This window comes from Leuciscus leuciscus (genome assembly GCF_965113295.1).
Source record: "Leuciscus leuciscus genome assembly, chromosome: 3".
In the NCBI taxonomy this organism is placed as follows: domain Eukaryota; kingdom Metazoa; phylum Chordata; class Actinopteri; order Cypriniformes; family Leuciscidae; genus Leuciscus; species Leuciscus leuciscus.
The window spans coordinates 63,007,205-63,029,282 of NC_138727.1; the positions used below are offsets into that span (position 1 = coordinate 63,007,205).

The 22,078-nt window shown below is 41.9% G+C and overlaps 1 protein-coding gene across 1 annotated transcript; it reads right to left on the reverse strand.

Moving 5' to 3' along the window:
• Positions 1-4,802: 4,802 nt before the first annotated feature.
• Positions 4,803-11,181, reverse strand: LOC309493777 (uncharacterized protein). Its single transcript, XM_082163020.1, has 2 exons — positions 10,927-11,181; positions 4,803-5,994 (listed from the first exon to the last, which is right to left on the reverse strand). The coding sequence occupies exons 1-2, from the start codon at positions 10,936-10,938 to the stop codon at positions 4,978-4,980; spliced, it is 1,029 nt and encodes a 342-aa protein (XP_082019146.1). The 5' UTR covers positions 10,939-11,181; the 3' UTR covers positions 4,803-4,977.
• Positions 11,182-22,078: the final 10,897 nt, after the last annotated feature.

Sequence of the window (22,078 nt, forward strand, 5' to 3'; positions counted from 1 at the left end):
TTCTCTGTCTGTCAAATTGCTTCTTTGTAGTTTATTTTATTTTTTAATTCAGAGTGAGAGATCCAGATCGAGGTCATTGCTTGGTTCATCAAGTGTCTCCTGACCTGACAAGACATATTTCATCCCAGTTATGATATGCACACACACACGCACACTAATATATATATATATACTCCTGTGTATATACTGTACATATGGAGCCTGTCATCACTTGTGTTTGTTCATGTGAGCTGCAGGTTCTCATTAGATTAATAAGTGTGTAGTTGTGTCATGTTTTCTGCAGGAGAGGCTGGAGGCTTCAGTCAATGTGCTGGAACTGTGACCTCATGAAACAAACATGTAAAACCGCTATTGAACACAAACCGGTGAGTTCAGAAATCAATCCATGCATCATATTATATCCATAAATCTATATACTTCATCAGTTCTTGGAGTTCAGTTCTCTAGTTTGAAAACATGGATGAAATGATTCATTTAATTTACAGTGCCATGAGAGTGACTGAGGAAGAGATGAAGATGGATGGTGTTGATGTTCATGAGGTATGATCTGCTGTTCTGGGGAGCGTTTCCCAAAGACGAGCATGGTCGCAAGTTCCCTTGATACCAACACAACTCAACAGAACTTGCGATCATAGTTTGCTAACGATGCTTTTGGTAAATGCATCCCGGTTCATCTGTTTCTTATGAAAGGAATAATTTGCTGAATTCATAGAGATTTTCCCTTATGGAAAGAAAATATATTTATGATCGATATATTAAATGGTTCACATATTTTGAAAAATATATGCAATAATATTACAATAAATTGAATAATACATAGAAAAAAATTGACAATATATTTACTATATAACACAAATTAGTATTTAAAGTGAGTTTTCAGTATTTTTTTTTACTGATTGCCTTAAATTTCTCAAGCATGCTTTATATTGATCATAAATATACGGAAATATATTTTCTTTCCATAAGGGTTGTCACACATTTAAATAGCAATAATTATAGTTTTGTGATGAAACTTCTGGCACCAAGTATTGAAGTTGAGTGTGTTCGTTGTCCTGCAGTGTTTGTGGTCCACGTCCTCAAACTATGTGTTGTTGAGAAGTGTACTGCTACTTTACTAAGTGATCAGACACATCTCCCTTGCTTCTCCATGTTGGGGGGATTTTGCTTGATGTATACTTAGCATGTATTGTCAATCTTCATTGTCACTCACAGCAGCGTGTCGTGTGTGTATCGGCAGTGGCAAGTTACGTACTCTCTCTGCAGTAGCTATAATTAACAGCAGCAATAACGGCAAGACCAAACACATCAACAATGTCATATTCATTACCATGCATGAAACTTAAAACTCTAGATGGCACAGGCTGATAAGTGCTTAACCCAATCTTCTTGCATTTACATCATTCTTTATAGGGCACCGCTTATTGGTTCCTGCTGTATCAGTAGCCAACAAGCTTGCTGTTCAACATTCAAATACTTACCTATTGTTTGCTGTAGCAGTTTGCAGTGTGCTTTCAGAAACCCTACACCTTCTCCAGCTCCACTTATGTTTTTAATATTTTTACTGCAGTAGTAGTACACCTCAACAGGTTATTCTCTGCCTCACACAATGTGCCCATGTTTTAATTTTAGACAGTTTTAACTGGTCAGGTGTAACATACAGTACTGGTAACCGACAGCAAAAAGCTATTATTAAATAATATTTATATTTATATTTATAGTAATACAATACAACTTCAATTCATACGGTGTGTGTATTCAATCACCTAAACCAGGGGTAGGCAACCTAAGGCACGCGTGCCAACACTGGCACGCGGAGGGTTAATCGCTGGCACACAAGCATGCGAGATAAGTGTATGTATTTCATTCAGATAAAGTAGTCTAGTTTTATGCCGGTCAAATGCACTCGGGCTCCCCATGATTAACATCGCGCAACATCAGCATCACACGTGCACACGGAACGCACATGTAGGAAACCTCGTGAATTACGGCCGTTTGACGCATATTTTTTTCGGCGTACATGTTAATCCACACCGGGAGAGGGAGCAGGAGCAGCGCGTGAGCGCCCAACAGGAGCGTCGTGTGAGCAGCAGTGAAGCAGGGGTTTCGCCGCCGAGTCTATTTTGTCTGCGCTGCTCACGCTAAATTTAAAGCCCCCTTTCACACAGAGATTCCAGAAAATACACGGATAAAGTGACCCGAGATTTGACCCGGGTTCGTTTGATTTTGGTTCATTCACACTGCCAGTGATTTTCCGGAATCAGAGAGTGCGTTCTCACACAAGCCGTACAAATCCCGTAAACACACGTGACATCGATGTAACTTAAAATGTCTTAAGTTTGCCTATGAGCTGCGATTTCTCTCTCTGATTCGATAATAAACTTGCGCATAACGTATCGTTTCACTTGCTGGCGAACGATCCCGGCTTCAGCGTCATCACTACGACACGGCATTATGGCTTTTGTTCACACAGCGCGCGTTCCGGGACTGAACACGGCAATGTTACTAGGTCCCCAACCCGGCATCAATCCCGGGTCGTGTTTGCATTCACACAGAAGGCAAAGCGCTGTGCGCTGGGTTCAAAGCGCTGTGTGAAAGGTGCTAAAGTGAAAGCACACTTTTGATGGACAAAATAAATATGATTCCAAACAGAATGTTCATGTCTAGTGTGTTTTAACAAGAACTGGATTAGGTTATGTCAGAAAAGAAAATTAAGACTCAAAAATATTTATATAAAATTTACCCATTTAAACTTGTTTTTATTATTCAGTTTGGGTAAAAGGATATGGTATTTTATATAAAAATATATATATATAGAAAATAAATATTTGTGTGTGCTGTAAAGTAGTTAGAAAAAATGAAATCGGAATCGGCTAAAAAAAATAGGTATCGGCAGGTCAAACTCTGAAAAATCGGAATCGGCCTAGAAAATTGTAATCGGTGCATCTCTAGTTAGGAGTTATAAATATTATTAAATTGTCTATCTAAATCTAAAACAAATTTCAAGAGAAATATTTAAATTTCTGTACTATTTTTGTGTAAGCCATTATGAAAATGTAAAATGTTTGTGTATTTATATGAGTGTGTGTGTGTATATATATATATATATATATATATATATATATATATATGTATATATATATATATATATATATATATATATATATATGCTATGTGTGTGTTGTGGCACAGTGATGAACTTGGAAACTTAAAAATGGCACTTTATGACAAAAAGGTTGCCGACCTCTGACCTAAACCATCTTAAAGCACAGCTGCTTTGAGAATGTGATGATACTCTGCACCACTAGATGGAGTATGATTGCTTTTCAAATGGCTAGAAGTGAAAGTCAAAGAGGACAAAAGATACACTATTCCAAGGCTTTAAACCTGTTAAAACTGGATATTTAAACGGCAGCATATTTTGATTAGTCCTAAATGTATTCTTCCATTAAACCATGTAGTCATATAAAAATGAGCTTCTATTTTATTCTTGTTTTGCTTTTCTTCCTTACATGAGATTTTTAATCTGGATAATTATATTTTGATGCGAATTTTGGTTAAAGGTGCAGTGTGTGAGACTGACAGCTAGCGGTTGAAATGGGTACTGCAGTCCAATTTCTAAATATTGGAGAGAGTTGTTTCCCGCCACCTCCTCCTCAGACTCGACGCTCACGGGTTGCCAGATTGAGGACATGCAACAGGAACAAGCGCAATTGACAATGAAAGGCAAGGAGGTATACACACTGTAAGTTGATGAATTGATTTATTGATTTATGATGAGTGATATCATCTTTCAACATGCTTAATATGATTTTTAGATGAGTGCGGAGGCTTTTAGGTAGAGTAGAATCTGTGATCTCTGACCCAGTTTGTTCGCTAGCTTCTATGGCTGCAGTATGCTGTGTTTTCCGCCAACTGGCAACCTGTGGTAGCGAAATACTATTGGCTAAATTGGCAACATGCGATATCCACAGACCAAAACAAAAACAGACATTCTGACACAGAACACACATTTCAAAGTAAAATAAATGGCTGTGGCATTGTTTATCAGACATAGCAACATTGTGACGGCCCAGATTCGGCCCACATCTGTCACACGTGGAAAGATGATCTGGCCCACATGCAGCGTGGAATGACGGCCAGTCTTTCCTTCAGTGATTCTGCTTGTCAACGGGCTTATTAAGGCTGAGATGACTCCATATTTAATATACACAGATTTTGTGGCTCAGATAAGGTCCAATTCTGGTTTATTTCTTTGCTCTTGGCTGACATGTGGCATTGCTATGGCCTGCTTGTGGCCCAGATCTGGCAAACAGGAGTCATTCCACGCTGCATGTGGGCCAGATCATCTTTCCACAGGTGCCAGATGTGGGCCGGATCTGGGCCGAAACCATGTTACTATGTGGGTGTATTCTTACCTTTTTATTACAGAGTTTCTCCAGTAATCACAATTTGCGCTACTAATTGTTCTCTTAGCTTGAGCTTTCTTTTATATGATCAGATGTTGCTAATTATAAGTTTGTGTTGTTTTCCTCAAATGAAAGCACGGACATGCTTTACTGACAACTATCCATACTGCACATTACAAAGGGAGAAGTCGCAAGGCATGCTGGGTAACTGGCAGCACAACAATACAAAGTAAAAGCTTTATTTTAATGTATGTTATAGTGTAAAACATATCGGTGAAAGAATGACATAGAACTTTAGGTCTTTTTTAAAAGGTTATTTAGATGTATTCATTTTTTAATCATATCATGCAATATCCAGACATTTTCAAAGTAAAAAAAAAACAACAACAAAAAAACAATCTCATGACAGCCTCCCAAAGACAAGTAATACATATTACTAAGATACAAATGACCCTCCACCCTTTATTTGTTTACCTTATTTATTTGCTATCTCACCACAACATATTTGATAGTAAGGGAAAACACTACAATGTCACAAATCTGTTAACATTCTAACAAAATTGGCACATTCTTATTCCACTTCCATTTTAATTTCCTCACTTGTATGTTGTTCTTTTTCATCGTCTTTTTCAAAATCATCATTAGGCAAGCTTTTAAGGAATTTCTCAGCTTCATCAAGGGAAGAGCAGTTTTCTCCATTTGAAAGGTTTACATTTGGATCAATTTCACAACAACTGAGGCATCCTTGCCTTCTTTTAGGGAAGGTAAGGACCTCATCCTCTTTGACGTGAAAGACGAGGCTAAGCTGATCCCACACATAAAACTCTTGGTTCTTTCTTTCAAGTTTTTGAAAGAGAGCCTGGTTTCCATTGATTTCCAGTTGGCATTTGTGGGTTTCACAAATGGCTTGTGCTCTCCAGATGATCTGATTTCCCTCATAAGAAACCAATGGGCTGGATGGATAAGGCACATTGCTGGATGTAAGCAGTGGATATTTACTAAACTTCTCATTAAACTGAGGGCGGTGAACTAGAACAACATACTCGATCTCCTGCTTGAAAAGTTTGGTCTCGTATACCCTGAGAACCGGCTCTTTGTCCTCACACATCTGCTTCTTGTAGGCCTCCATCAGTTCAGTCAGAGGAAACGTGAAGCGGAAGTTGCCGTAGCGTGAGGTTTCATTTATGAATGGTGGTGACGTGGTGAAATCACTCAGGAACGGCTGCTGAGCTGCTATTTCTTCTTTGCTTCTGTCTGGGAATGAACTCTCGAGGAAACGCTCCTCAGTGGCTCTTATATCTGCTTCATTGATCTTCAGGCTCCACCATGAAAGCGAATCTTGATCAAGACCCTTGAATCCCTCTGACTTCAAAATCTGTGGAAGTTTTGTCTTCTTAGTGACATGAGCCACTTCCGTGACGTGAAATTCAACAGGAGTTGGATAATGTGGGATGTTTTTTGAAAGATAATTATAAATTTTTTTTGCTTTTATGTTATCTCTTAATTTCAGATATTTTATTACAATGTGTTCTCCTTCAAAGACTAATTCTATTGCTTGTCGAGTATTTCTTCTTTCACTGAATATTGCCTGGGAAGAAAATGTACAATTAGTTGAGGTGTGGGCAGGTGGGGCAACATTCAACCAAACATAGACCTCTATATACACTGAATAATAATAAAAAAGTCATAAAGTGAGCAGGATATGTTAAAATGTAGCGCTTGGATTCGGCAGGCATGTATATGATACTAAGCGGGGCAGAGCCCTCCCTAGCTCTACAGCGCCCCACACATTTCCATAGTAAATCTGTGGTGAAGAATGGAATAGTTGGCATGTCTGTTCTTCCTATGTGGAGTAGCGTATCAAATTTATGAAAGTATAAACCCTTTAGTTTAAACGTACTCATGTGAATAGCTTTTATATACAGTAGTGCTGTTGTGTTTGTTCTGAGATATGGATGTTTTTACCTCGCTGGAATTCCTAACTTGTAATATTGTAAACAACGTTCGGACGCAATAAATACTACATATTAGGGCTGCACAATGTGTCGTTTAAGCATCGATATCGCAATTTTACGAATCCACGATAGTCAAATCGCAGGATGTGCGATGTAGGCTGTCGTAGTTGATCCGTGATTGATTCATTATCCGTACGGGCCAGCTGCTCCCCGGCTCTTGACGCATGTGATTCGCGGATTAATTGCACAGCTTAACCATCATAGAGTGAAAGTTTATCATTTGCATGTGTTTTTAAGTCCTGTCAGTTTAACCGGGCGCATATAAGAATGAGCAGAGAGAGTAGGGTTGCCAACCGTTCCGTATAATACGGAATCGTTCCGTATTTGACACATAAAGTCTTGTTCCGTATTGAACTGATACGGAACGCACTTTGTTCCGTATTTTTGAGAATCAATTCAGTGCAAATCCATGACACATAGCTTCTAATATATGTCAGACTATGAACGAAGACATTTGTAGGCTATGATAAGAACAAAAAAAACGACGGTGCGGTAGATACTAATTTCTCCCCCTGTTTGTCTATGATCAGCGTAGCGTTTTTAACATCTTGGAACATCATCAGAGAATGCCCTTTTAATTGGTCGTTTCAGTCATTGTGAGTCACGTATCGTAGCAACGATGACGACAAGTGACAACAGCGGGAAATGTAAAAATGACTACCTCCGAGCGCCTCCGAGCAGCCGGCGAAAAAGAAAAGAGCACAAACATATAGTATTGAATGGGAAAATGACTGCCCGTGGCTGGAATGCGTGAGGGACAATGAATACAAGGCCAATTGTCCGGGCACAGGAGGGAGCAATGTCAAGGTTCCTTGTCCGTCAGACGTCTCCAGAGGCTGATATGGTAGGCTATGTAATCATGTGGATTTTTAAAACTTAAATATAGTTGATAAGAAAGTGATTATATTAAAAGAGATAGTACAGGTTTAGCCTAACATTGTAAAGAAATCTAAAAAGTACACATGGAAAAAATAGCTGCACAATGTGCTTAATCTGAAGGTTTATTTATTTCTGTGAGATTTTCCATGTGCATACATACAGGTGTTGTATTGCTTGAATGCAGTATTTGAGTGCAATATTTTAGATTTTCTTTATTAGCTGTTTTTTTATGTATTATTGTTTTGCAATGGAAAGAAAGTTAACTATAATGGAAGTATAATTATATAAATATATTTGCACTACACTTCCTTAAAATGTTGTCTAATTAAATTAAAAATAGAATTTTTTTGCACTGGAAAGAACATTCTAGAAGTCTAATTCTATTGAATAAGTTTGCACAAGGCTACAGAAAACTGTTGTGTTTATTTTTCTTCAAATGCAGTCTAAGCCGATAAGTTTTGAATGTTATATGTTGTATTTGTTTAAGTAAAAAATAAAACGTATTATAAACTAAACAAATCCATGGTTCATTGTTGGCGAAAATGATCATGATAGCCTTTATGGCCTAAATTTTCTTCCATGGGGGCATGTCACCGGAACAAACCTTGTTTTATTCATATATAAATGTTAGTTTTGAGGTTGTGAACATGCAGGTAATGTGTCAGTCGAATATAAACCTTGTAAACAGACTTTTTGCAAGCTTTAAAGTAAAGTTAGACATGTTTCCACGTGCTAGTCTACAGGGCTATCTGTATGTTTATCTGCTAACAGGAGCTTGAGATCTGTGTGCTGTGTGGAGGAGACTGCATGTAACGGAGCCTTGTGTATATTTTTGTTGATTTGTACAGGTATGTGTAAAATGTTCATTATTATTCATCTGGCATATTTACATTGGCTGTATTAAGAATGTAAAAGAAATTCATGTTAATTACATTGAGCATTTTAAAATTGTATTCATTGAGCATTTTTATTTTAAAGTATTTTTGCTGATAATACTAAAGATGAACGAAAGTCGTCTGTTTTATCAGTCGTGTATGTATGTGCAGTCTGCGCTAGGCCAGCTGAGAGAAGGAGCTTGAGATCTGTGTGCTGTGTGGAGGAGACTGCATGTAACGGAGCCTTGTGTATATTTTTGTTGATTTGTACAGACAAATCCATCGTTCTGCATTCATTAAAAGAGCAACCAGCAGTTGGTCGTGGTCCGGGTCCTTTCTTCACTCAATACAACAAGAACACAACGCAGAACATACAAGGGTTAATGGACGTGCATCCAATCTAACATACAACTGTTAAAGACAAAGCGCGCCCGTTACACGCATATTAATAAAAATCAATTGACACGATGATGTCGAACAAAAAAAAAAAAAAAAAAAAAAACTATCCAGTGATGAAATGTTTTCTGTGTTGACAAATCTTGTGCGATATCCTAAACTGCTGAGATAAACACAGCGCGTGCCGTAGACTACACGTCCGATTCGCGAACTAATGATTCCTTTGAACCGATTCAATTTAATGAATGGTTTAAACAACTGACCTGTCCAACACTGAACTCACGAGACGTCTGAATTGGTGTATAAAAAAATCTGTAACACTTTACAATAATGTTCTATTTATTAAACTATTTAACTACATTAGTTAACATTTACTATTAGTAAACTGCACTTCTACAACATTGTTAATTTCAACATTTAGGCTATAGCCTACATTATTGAAATCAAAAGTTGTACAGTATTTGTTAACATTAGTTAATGCACTGTGAAGTAACATTACCAAACAATGAACAGCTGTATTTTTATAAACTAAGATAAACAAAGATTAATAAATACAGGAACAAAAGTATTGCTCATGGTAAGTTCATGTTAGTTATTTACATTAACTAATGTTAACAATTCAAACCATATCCTAAAGTTACAAACAAATAATTTACTCTAATTTAAATAATACTCTGATGTTTAAATCATTTAAAATGAGAATGTAAGTGTGCTTACCCCATTTTTGTTTGTAAGAAAAAAATTGATTAGATTTCATATCGCAATATATATCGCAGAAAAATAAAATATCGCAATGTCATTTTTTCCCAATATCGTGCAGCCGTACTACATATGGCAATTCTAAGATTACATTATATGTGTTTGTTGTACTAAAGTATGTCAATCATCATTAGAGCGCCACCCTCAGGCCGAATGACGCAAAGACATTAGACCTCTGCCAAAAGTGTGTCTGATGTGTTCAGCAATTAGAATATAAAGCTTACAAAATGTTTAACATTAACTAGCGCTAAGACCCAGAATCTGCCCTACATATATTTATGGCCAGAAGCCGCTACTGGTTAAAGGTGAACTATGTATGATTTTTGCAGTAAAATATCCAAAAACCACTAGACCAGTGTTATATATTTTGTTTAGTTGATTACTTACAATATCCCAAATGTTTCCAACTATTTGTAAATCGTGAGAAAATTGCGATTTTACCCAAGGAAATGGGACGTGTGTATATAGTTCAACATGATGAAATGTTAGAATTTAATCTGTATGTTATTCTAATGTTGATCTAGCTTACTGCTAGTCTCATATAGCCAACACACTTACACATAGAATAACATTCAACACACTCAAATGCAGTTTAGTGTGATAATATAACTATTAGACCAAGTGAAACAGCGCTGCGTTACCTCACAAGTTTAATTCGTCTAATAAACTGACCTGTGTGAGTAGCAATAAAGCACTTGTGGGTAAGTTAGTTCGGTAGAATGAAATGTCCTTATTCCTTTTATATCTGCGGGACCTGCGTGTGATGCTGATATCTGTCTCTAAGATATCTGTCTCAAAAAAAAAAAAAAAAATTCCTTTCCCTTTGAAACATCACTTATCAGGCTTATGCTACTCTGAATAATACCTGAACTTCGTATTTTGAGCACATCTTGCGTTGTTGTTGTTTTTGCCTCTTCATGATGACTCGCTTAATTTAGTCCTAATTTGTAAGTCGCTTTGGATAAAAGCGTCTGCTAAATGACTAAATGTAAATGTCTCTCATTAGCAATCGCGCCCTGCTTCATACCACAGTCATGTTAAAAACATCATTGTATTCACTCATCCATAAACATTATTAGATCCATCAGCTTGACGACAAGATCCATAATTCCTTTTAAAGCAAATGCGTCATCAACCTACGCATTTGTTATTGTAAGAGGTTAGCGACCCCTAGCGCGAAAAAAATTCATACTGTAGCTTTAATAGTGTGATAAAGTGTGGTGCTTGGCATCATTCACAAAGATTACATCCGTTTTTGTATGTTTGTTAGTTCTAACTGAAATGTTACGTGAATTATAAATATGAGGACAATCTGCAAACTGTGTGCCTACAGCAGTTTAAAAATCAAGAGCATGTACAACATAGCACATCGTATTCACTAACAACTGAAACTATTTTGTTGTAAAACTGCAGTTAAATTAACTTAAGCAATTTTCATATTATCATATATTATAAAAATGCTGCGATGCTGTAAAATGATGACAGCTGGGTGCATTAACAACAATACAATACATTCAGCACAGTTTGGTTCTCACTATATTATTTTGATGTGTCTGCTAGGAGTTTAATGTCAAATGAAAAGAATTGCCTACTTACTGCGTTTGCCATTTCGTGAGGTTTATGTTTTCAAGAGAAGCGTGATGTTCTTCTGCTCTGTCCTGTGACGACTGAGAGATCCGCTGCTGGCTTTTAAAGCCTTTCTCTCTGAGGAGGGCCACACCCATGAGGGCTGTTTCTTTAGAAACGAAACTTAACTTATCTTACGTAATCACACAGGAAACGTGTCAGTTCAAAACAAATACATACAAAAATAATAAAGAGTAAATAAAGCAAATTGTATTACAAAACAAGCTAAAACATGCAACATTTTATACAAACAGAGCCAAAGATAATCAGTTAATCTTAACCCAGCTGCTTTTTAGCACGTTAAAGGATGTTTAGGCCTCGGGCAGCTTCTCTCTAACCAAACAGTGGTTTTCCTGCGCATGCAAAATATCATGCATGGTCTGTAACTTTCATTTCTTAGAACTGTCTATCTTTATGTGTCCGTGAGTCACTCTGAAACTGAATCTTTAATGGTGTTTGTGTAATGGTTATTCATGTGACTGACTCTGATGTGGCTCATGTGACACTATTCATGTGGTTATTCAGTGACTCAAATGAAAGCTTTCTGTAGTTTCATTTGTTTTGAACAAATAGACAATGACTACGTTTACATGCAGCCAATAACCCGTTCAAAACCGGAATATTGCACGGCCATGTAAACACCGGCAAAAACCCGGATATGCTCATATCCTGGTTTTTAAAAACCCGGATATGATCCCTGGGGTACCCCTTTTCTAACTCGAATATTTGGTCATGTAAACGCGTATCGGCATATCCCCATCAAAAGGAACATTGATTTGTGTTCTGCGCATGTTCTATTCGCAAGGAATCTTGGTCTTTTGAGTAGAGACGGCGCATACAAAAGTCTGCGTGCAGTATACCTGAAGTAAACAAGAAGTAGAGGTAGACATGGCGAGACGCAGCACAGCACCACACTTTTGGAGCGAGGAGGAAAGCGCAAACAAAGGCGATCGCTATCTGCCCCGAACTATTCATTATCCGCGTGCTGCTGCTGTTGTTGTTGTCTTTGGATACAGGAAGAAGAATCGGAAATGACGCATATTGCGTCTTAAGGTTGTCCGTACGTCCAGACGCTAACCGTGCATCGCCATTTACATCGGGATATTGCCAATTGATTACAAATTCCATGTATACAGGAGTAACTCTCTCTGCTCACGCATGTAAACGGGTTATTCCGAATGTTTCAGAAACCCAAATAGTGACCTTAACCCGACCATAACCCGAATATTGACAGCTTGTAAACGTAGTCAATGATCATCTATATCATCTTTCAGTCTTACACTCTCTGTTCACTACATTGTGAATGAAAAAAACCCCTCATCATTATTATTAATAATCACATTAAAGGTACAATATGCAAGATTTTCTGCCGCTAGAGGGCGCTACATTCCAAACAACAACAACGGCGTAGCTTGATGACGATGTGAAGGAGCGTGAAATGATGGGAACTGTCGTTTTCAACTCCACCGTGGATGTAAATCAGTCAGACGGGAATAGAAAAATCATGTTCATGGATGAGGTTAAGTTCTATTTTTTATAAATGTTGCGTTTAATAACATGCTTTTATTTCATTAAAATGAATTAACCGCAAGAAAAGTAAGGTTTAATATTAAATTGGTTATCATAGATGTTACTGTATTTGTCGAATTCATTGTTGTGATAACGCTGCACAGTTTTACGTGTTCTAAACAAAAAAGTACATTCGAACATACCCACATCATTTGCCAAAATACTGATTAATCTTTATGTATATATGTAACGAAGTTCAGATGTTATGGGAAGAAGGAGGTGGGAACCGGCGAACATTCATGACACATTTTAATGATAAAAATAAAACAAATACAAAACGAAAGTAAAAGACAGCAGCCCTTCACGGACGACTGCTGTCACAATAAAACAAAACACAAGTTCAGGCCTGTCCTCTCTCGCTCTTCACTGTCGCCTCCCCCGTCGCTCATCAGTAATCACGCCACAGGCCTCGTGCTGTTCTCTCTCACGGCCCTCTGCCTTGTCCTGCTCGCCACACTATATTTATTTACATGGCCATAAACATCAGACGTGATAAACAATGTCAATAAACTAAACACAAACCTAAAGCAATAATACCCGTACGTTGACGTTTACGTTTATGGGACTTGTCTTTGTCGACAGAACCAGCTGCAATCGGTAAAGAATAATTGTGTTCCATAACGACTGCAAGAAACAAGCTAAAGTTTGTTGCTTGATATACGCTACAACTACAACTTCCGCATTTGTCCAGGACTCCACGCAGTACGAGCGGAAACCGAGGGTAACGCGGATATGACGCCATTGACTGGCGACTCCCAGCTCACCCCTGCTCACACGCCCCATTTCCTTGGTTAAAATCGCAATTTTCTCACGATTTAAAAATAGTTGGAAACATTTGGGATATTGTAAGTAATCAACTTAACAAAATATATAACACTGGGTTTTTGGGATATTTTAATGCAAAAATCTTACATATTGTACCTTTAACAACACTCTCAAAAAGACTAATAATTATAATGTTGGAAATACACTTGTTACAGTACTTTAAAGCATATTAGTCTTCTGTTCTTAATGAAATTAGACTGCTGACCTTCAGCTAATTTGACAATTGCAAGAGTTTTTTTTTTTTTTTGCATTATTGTAGCATGATATTTAGTGCTCGCTTTGTTCCATGTATTTTGTACTTTTATCATATTGTTTCATTTTAGCATGGTTCTTGTAAAATTCTAATTTCTAAAATCGTAAAACTTTTCACAGTGTTATTTACTTTCTGTAAACCCCTTTGATAATTCTACAAAATCTCTAGTTCAGTTTTATTAAAACATTTAAAGTTTTTGGAACAAAAGACCTGATTGCTCAAGACATCCATGCAACATCTGCTTCCTTGTTCATTCCTTCTTCCCAGAGTCAGTCTAGCTGGCTTTTTCATTTCAAACTCTCTCATTAGTGTATGGAAAATTCATATTTTTATTAACTTTTTAGATTAGAGATTCATAAATCACAAAATGCCTATGAAGCAGAGAAACTTGTAAATAAAGGAAAGATAAGCACCATTGTTTTCTGACAAAAACAAACAAACTGAAAAACAATTATTACTTTTTTTTAAATAAATAACTCCACAAAAAGAACAAGAAATGTAGCAGAACTCCTGCACCCTGAAAAAACTCAATTTAGACTTACAATTTAATCCTTAAAAATGTGTAAACCCCCAAAACACCTCACAAGACCAGTAACCAGATTTCCACTCAACACACACACACACGACATAATATTAAATGATGGGCAGGGATGCCCAGACTTCCCTCTCCCTAGACACTTCCTCCAGCTCTTCCGGGGGACACCGAGGCGTTCCCAGGCCAGCCGGGAGACATAGTCCCTCCAGAGTGTCCTAGGTCTTCCCCGGGGTCTCCTCCCGGTGGGACATGCCCGGAACACCTTCCCGGGAAGGCGTCCAGGAGGCATCCGGAAAAGATGCCCGAGCCACCTCAGCTGGCCCCTCTCGATGTGGAGGAGCAGCGGCTCTACTCTGAGCTCCTCCCGAGTGACTGAGCTTCTCACCCTATCTCTAAGGGATCGCCCAGCCACCCTGCGGAGAAAGCTCATTTCGGCCGCCTGTATCCGGGATCTTGTCCTTTCGGTCATGACCCACAGCTCATGACCATAGGTGAGAGTAGGAACGTAGATTGACCGGTCAATCGAGAGCTCAGGGCTCAGCTCCTTCTTCACCACGACAGACCGGTACAGCGACTGCATTACTGCAGAAGCTGCACCGATCCGTCTGTCAATCTCCCGTTCCATCCTTCCCTCACTCGTGAACAAGACCCCAAGATACTTGAACTCCTCCACTTGAGTCAGGAACTCTCCAAACCACCCTTTTCCGACTGAGAACCATGGCCTCGGATTTGGAGGTGCTGATTCTCATCCCAGCCGCTTCACACTCGGCTGCAAACCGTCCCAGTGCATGCTGAAGGTCCTGGTCTGATGGGGCCAACACGACAACATCATCCGCAAAGAGCAGAGATGAAATTGTGTGGTCCCCAAATCTGACCCCCTCCGGCCCCTGGCTGCGCCTAGAAATTCTGTCCATAAAAGTTATGAACAAAACCGGTGACAAAGGGCAGCCCTGCCGGAGTCCAACATGCACCGGGAACAAGTCTGACTTACTGCCGGCAATGCGAACCAAGCTCCTGCTCCGGTCGTACAGGGACCGGGTAGCCCTTAGCAAAGGGCCCCGAACCCCATACTCCCAGAGCACCCTCCACAAGATGCCGCGAGGGACACAGTCGAATGCCTTCTCCAAATCCACAAAGCACATGTGGATTGGTTGGGCAAACTCCCATGAACCCTCCAGCACCCTGTAGAGGGTATAGAGCTGGTCCAGTGTTCCACGACCGGGACGAAAACCACACTGTTCCTCCTGAATCCGAGGTTCTACTATCGGCCGGATTCTCCTCTCCAGTACCCTGGAATAGACTTTCCCGGGGAGGCTGAGAAGTGTGATCCCCCTATTGTTGGAGCACACCCTCCGGTCCCCCTTCTTAAAAAGAGGGACCACCACCCCGGTCTGCCAGTCCAAAGGTACTGTCCCCGGCCGCCACGCGATGCTGCAGAGGTGTGTCAGCCAAGACAGCCCCACAACATCCAGAGACTTGAGGTACTCAGGGCGGATCTCATCCACCCCCGGTGCCTTGCCACCGAGGAGTTTCTTGACTACCTCTGTGACTTCAGCTTGGGTGATGGACGAGTCCGCCTCCGAGCCCTCAGCCTCTGCTTCCTCAATGGAAGACGTGACGGCGGGATTGAGGAGATCCTCGAAGTATTCCTTCCACCGTCCGGTGATATCCCCAGTCGAGGTCAACAGCTGCCCACCTCCACTGTAAACAGCGTTGGTAGGGCACTGCTTCCCCCAATCTTTTCGAGGCCGACCGATAGTCCTTCTCCATGGCCTCACCGAACTCCTCCCAGGCCCAAGTTTTTGCCTCCCCAACCACCCGGGCTGCAGTCCGCTTGGCCCGTCGGTACCCGTCAGCTGCCTCAGGAGTCCCACAAGCCAGCCAGGCCCGATAGGACTCCTCCTTCAGCTTGACGGCATCCCTTACTTCCGGTGTCCACCACCGGGTTCGGGGATTGCCGCCTCGACAGGCACCGGAGACCTTACGGCCACAGCTCCGAGTGGCCGCGTTGGCAATGGAGGTGGAGAACATGGTCCACTCGGACTCAATATCTCCAGACTCCCTCGGGATCTGGTCGAAGCTCTGTCGGAGGTGGGAGTTGAAGATCTGCCGAGTCTGTCCAGCTTCCTCCGCCGCCATCAGATCCAACTCACCACCAGGTGGTGATCAGTTGACAGCTCCGCCCCTCTCTTCACCCGAGTGTCCAAGACATACGGCCGGAGGTCAGATGAAACAACCACAAAGTCGATCATCGACCTCCGGCCTAGGGTGTCCTGGTGCCATGTGCACTGATGGACACCCTTATGCTTGAACATGGTGTTTGTTATGGACAAGCTGTAACTAGCATAGAAGTCCAATAACAGAACACCACTCGGGTTCAGATCAGGGGGGCCGTTCCTCCCAATCACGCCCCTCCAGGTGTCACTGTCCACGTGGGCGTTGAAGTCCCCCAGTAGAACGACGGAGTCCCCAGTCGGAGCACTTTCCAGCACCCCTCCCAGAGACTCCAAGAAGACCGGGTACTCTGCACTGCCGTTTGGCCCGTAGGCACAAACGACAGTGAGAGACCTATCCCCGACCCGAAGGCGCAGGGAAGCGACCCTCTCGTTCACTGGGGTGAACTCCAACACATGGCGGCTGAGCTGGGGGGCTATAAGCAAACCCACACCAGCCCGCCGCCTCTCACCATGGGCAACTCCAGAGTGGTGAAGAGTCCATCCTCTCTCGAGGAGTGTGGTTCCAGAGCCCAAGCTGTGCGTAGAGGTGATCCCAACTATCTCTAGTCGGAATCTCTGAACCTCACGCACAATCTCAGGCTCCTTCCCCGCCAGAGAGGTGACGTTCCATGTCCCTAGAGCTAGATTCCACGTCCAGGGATCGGGTTGTCTAGGCCCCCGCCTTCGACTGCCGCCCGATCCACTTAGCACCGGCCCCTTACGGTCCCTCCTGCAGGTGGTGGGTCCACGGGAGGCACGTCGCTCCTTCGGGCTGAGCCCGGCCGGACCCCATGGGGGGAGGCCCGACCACCAGGCGCTCGAATACGAGCCCCAACCCCGGGCCTGGCTCCAGGGTGGGGCCCCGGCTGCGCCATGCCGGGCGACGTCACGGTCCTCGAATTTGTAGGCATCATAAGGGTTTTTGAACCGCTCTTAGTCTGACCCGTCACCTAGGACCTGTTTGCCTTGGGAGACCTTACCAGGGGCATATAGCCCCAGACAACATAGCTCCTAGGGTCGTTCGGGTACTCAAACCCCTCCACCACGGTAAGGTGGCAGTTCAAGGAGGGGATGATATACACATTAATAATGTAAATTATTATCACTCAGTAAATCACTGAGTAGACTATTGTTGTTTTGAAATCATAATCTAATATGAATGCTTCATATAGACGGCCCTACTTTAAAGGTGAACAAGGGCAAGATTTGGATGGATGAATAGATCAGACTTCACTCTCTCATGTTTAAGAGACAGAGCAGGAGCAGTGATGGAGCTGCTATACTCTCTCTCCTCCAGTCGGTGATGGGATCACTGTATTCAGGACCCATGGCTGTACGCTCTGTTCTGACCTGTGATATTTTAACAATGGTGTCAGTCTCTGAAGACCTGAACAATCCTAGAGTACACCTTTAGGTAATTTGACAATCGCAATTGCTACTTTTTTTCTTTAGTATTATTTTAGCATAATATCCATTGAAGAATCAGAATCAGAAAGAGCTTTATTGCCAAGTGTGCTTGCACCCACAAGGATTTTTTCTTGGTACTGAAGCTTCCAGTGCACACATACAAATACAAATACAACAAGAAACATAGTAATACAAATTCTAAGAATAAAATATATATAAAAAAAAAAATAGTAAAAAAGTAGGGTCACAGTTGGGTTTAGTCCGAATAAACATTTACAGATTATGAACATATTTACAGTATTTTGAGTAGTATGAATAATATAAATATAAATATCACCTGAGTTAGAGAATATTACACTAGACAGTGGGAGTCTAGTGCATGTTACAGATTATGAACATATTTACAGTATTTTGAGTAGTATGAATAATATAAATATAAATATCACCTGAGTTAGAGAATATTACACTAGACAGTGGGAGTATTGCACTTACAGGCATATGCCTTGGGGGGCATGTTAAGTGTTCAGAAGGGAAATGGCCTGTGGAAAGAAACTGTTCCTGTGCCTGGATGTTCTTGTGGCCAGTGATCTGTGTCGCCGTCCTGACGGTAACAGTTCAAACAGGGGGTGTCCAGGGTGAGTGGAGTCTGTGATGATTTTACCTGCTCTCTTCCTCACTCTGGAAGAGTACAGGTCCTGGAGGGTTGGCAGGGGGGCACCAATAATCCTCTCTGCAGTCCGGACTGTCCGTTGTAGTCTCCAGATGTCCGATTTGGTAGCTGCACCAAACCAGACAGTGATGGAAGTGCTTAAAACAGACTCAATGACGGCTGAGTAGAACTGGATCAGCAGCTCCTGTGGCAGATTGAACTTCTTCAGCTGGCGAAGGAAGTACAGTCTCTGCTGGGCCTCTTTCACAATGGAGTCAATGTGATTTGCCCACTTCAGGTCCTGAGAGATGGTAGAGCCCAGGAACCTGAATGACTCCACTGCTTCCACAGTGCTGTTCATGATGGTGAGAGGGGGAGTGCTGGGGATTTTCTCCTGAAGTCCACAATCATCTCCACTGTTTTGAGCGTGTTCAGCTCAAGGTTGTTATAGCTGCACCAGACAGCCAGACAGAGTCTGTAAGCAGACTCGTCACCATTTTGGATGAGACCGATGACGGTGGTGTCGTCTGCAAATTTCAGGAGCTTGACAGAGGGGTCTTTAGAAGTACAGTCATTAGTGTACAGGGAGAAGAGCAGTGGGGAGAGAACGCACCCTTGGGGGGCGCCAGTGCTGATGGTGAGGGTCCTGGATGTGAGCTTCCCCAGTCTCACTCGCTGCTGCCGGTCCGTCAGGAAGCTGGAGATCCACTGACAGATTGAGGATGGCATGGAGAGCTGAGTCAGTTTGGCTGTGAGAAGATCAGGGATGATGGTATTGAAGGCCAAACTGAAGTCCACAAATAAGATCCGTGCATAAGTCCCAGGTCTGTCAAGATGTTGCAGGATATAGTGCAGTCCCATGTTGACTGCATCATCCACAGACCTGTTTGCTCTGTAAGCAAACTGAAAGGGATCCAGCAGGGGTCCAGTGATGTCCTTCAGATAGGCCAACCCTAGTCTTTCAAACGACTTCATGACCACAGACGTGAGTGCGACAGGTCTGTAGTCATTAAGTCCAGTGATTTTAGTTTTTTTGGGAACCGGAATGATAGTGGAGCGTTTGAAGCAGCAGGGAACTTCACACTGCTCCAATGATCTGTTGAAGATCTGCGTGAAGACTGGGGCCAGTTGGTGAGCGCAGGCTTTTAGACAAGCAGATGAGATGCCATCTGGGCCTGAAGCTTTCCTAGTCTTCTGTTTTTTGAAGACTCGGCTCACGTCCTCCACACAGACCTTAAGCTCAGGTTGGATGGCAGAAGTGGGGAGGAAAGGGGTTGCAGGAGGTGATGGTGGATGTGTGAAGTGCACATCAGAGCGGGTGTGAGGTGTGAGTCTGGGCTTCTCAAACCTGCAATAGAATGCATTGAGAGTGTCAGCCAGTTGTTGATTCTCCACAGATGGGGGGGGGATGGTGATTTGTAGTTGGTGATGTTCCTCAGGCCTCTCCAGACTGATGCCGGGTCGTTGGCTGAAAACTGGTTTTTCAGCTTTTCAGAGTAGCTTCTTTTAGCAACTCTGATCTCCTTTGTCAGTCTGTTTCTGGCCTGGTTATACAATATTTTATCCCCACTTCTGTAAGCATCCTCTTTGGCATGACGAAGCTGTTTGAGTTTCCCAGTAAACCATGGTTTATCATTAGTGAATGATAAGAATGTCCCGGTAGGAATGCATGTATCCTCACAGAAACTGATATATGATGTTACAGTATCTGTGAGCTCATCCAGATCGGTGGCTGCAGCTTCAAAAACAGTCCAATCAGTCCAATCGAAACAGGCCTGTAGATCCTGCTCTGCTTCATTGGTCCATTTTTTTACAGTCCTTATTACAGGTTTAGCTGATTTCAGTTTCTGCCTGTAGGTCGGTATACGATGAACCAAACAGTGATCAGAGAACCCCAAAGCTGCCCGTGGGACGGAGTGATACGCATTCTTTATCGTGGTGTAACAGTGGTCCAATATATTACTGTCTCTGGTAGGACATGTAACATGCTGTCTGTATTTTGGCAGTTCACGGGAGAGATTTGCTTTGTTAAAATCCCCAAGAATGATTAAAAGAGAGTCTGGGTACCTTTGTTCCATTTCAGCTATATGTTCAGCCAGCTGTTGTAGCGCCGCGCTCACACACGCGTCTGGAGGAATGTAAACATTCGCGAGAATGAATGAGGAAAACTCCCGCGGCGAGTAGAAAGGTTTACAGTTTATGAAATGCGCCTCTAAATTAGGAGAGCACATCTTCTTCAGTGTTGTTACATCTGAACACCAACTTTCGTTAAAGGGTTAGTTCACCCAAAAATGAAAATTCTGTCAGTAATTACTCACCCTCATGTTGTTCCAACCGCGTAAGACCTTCGTTCATCTTCGGAACACAAATTAATATATTTTTGATGAAATCTGAGAGCTGATCACTTCTCCATAGGCTGCTAGGTGGCCCAAACTTGATGGCCCAGAAAAGTTATTAAAGAGATCATTAATATAGTCCAAGTGACTACAGTGGCTCAATCTTAAGTATATCAAGCGACGAGAATACTTTTTGTGCGCAAAAACAAACAAAAATAACGACTTTATTCCACTATTCATTTCCTTCTCTCTGGGCCTCGTAGTGTTTTTGTGCAGCACGTCTGTGTTATAAGTCATCACGCATCACACACATGACAAGCGTCGGCCAATAGTGAGCCTACGTGGTGACGTGTAACACAGACGCGCTGCGCAAAAACACTACGTTAAACTAACTCGAGGCCCAGAGAGAATGAAATGAATAGTGGAATAAAGTCGTTATTTTTGTTTGTTTTTGCGCACAAAAAGTATTCTAGTCGCTTGATATACTTAAGATTGAGCCACTGTAGTCACTTGGACTATATTAACGATCTCTTTAATAACTTTTCTGGGCCAGCAAGTTTGGGCCACCTAGCAGCCTATGGAGAAGTGATCAGCTCTCAGATTTCATCAAAAATATCTTAATTTGTGTTCCGAAGATGAACGAAGGTCTTACGCGGTTGGAACAACATGAGGGTGAGTAATTACTGACAGAATTTTCATTTTTGGGTGAACTAACCCTTTAATGTAGAAACACAATCCACCACCTCTCGTTTTCCCCGTTAGTTCCGCGATGCGATCCGCTCGGAACAGCTGGAAGCCCGGCAGATGTAGTGCGTTGTCCGGTATGGCTTCACTCAGCCAGGTTTCAGTGAAGCACAGAGCAGCGGAGTTTAAAAAATCCTTGTTAGTGCGGGTGAGGAGAAGAAGTTCGTCCATTTTGTTAGGAAGAGATCGGAGATTCGCAAGATGAATACTGGGGAGTGCAGTGCAGAGGCCGCGCTCGCGGAGTTTAACCAGCGCGCCGGCGCGCTTCCCGCGTTTGCGTCTGACCGCGCGTTTGAACAACACCGCTGCCCCTCCGACGAGAATGTCCAGTAAAACGTCTGAGTAATCAAAATCTGTGAAAAAGTTGTCTGGTGTTTGTTTCCTAATGTCCAGTAGATTGTCTTTGGTGAAACTGATAGGAAAAGAATGACTAAACGCAGAACAAACCAACAAAAACAACACAATAACTGGAGAGCTCCACACCGAGGCAGCCATCCGTGGCGCCATCTTGATGTTGTGCATGCTTTGCTGTATTTTGTAGTGTGCTTGCTTTGCTGTATTTTGTACTTTTAGCATAGCCTATCGTTT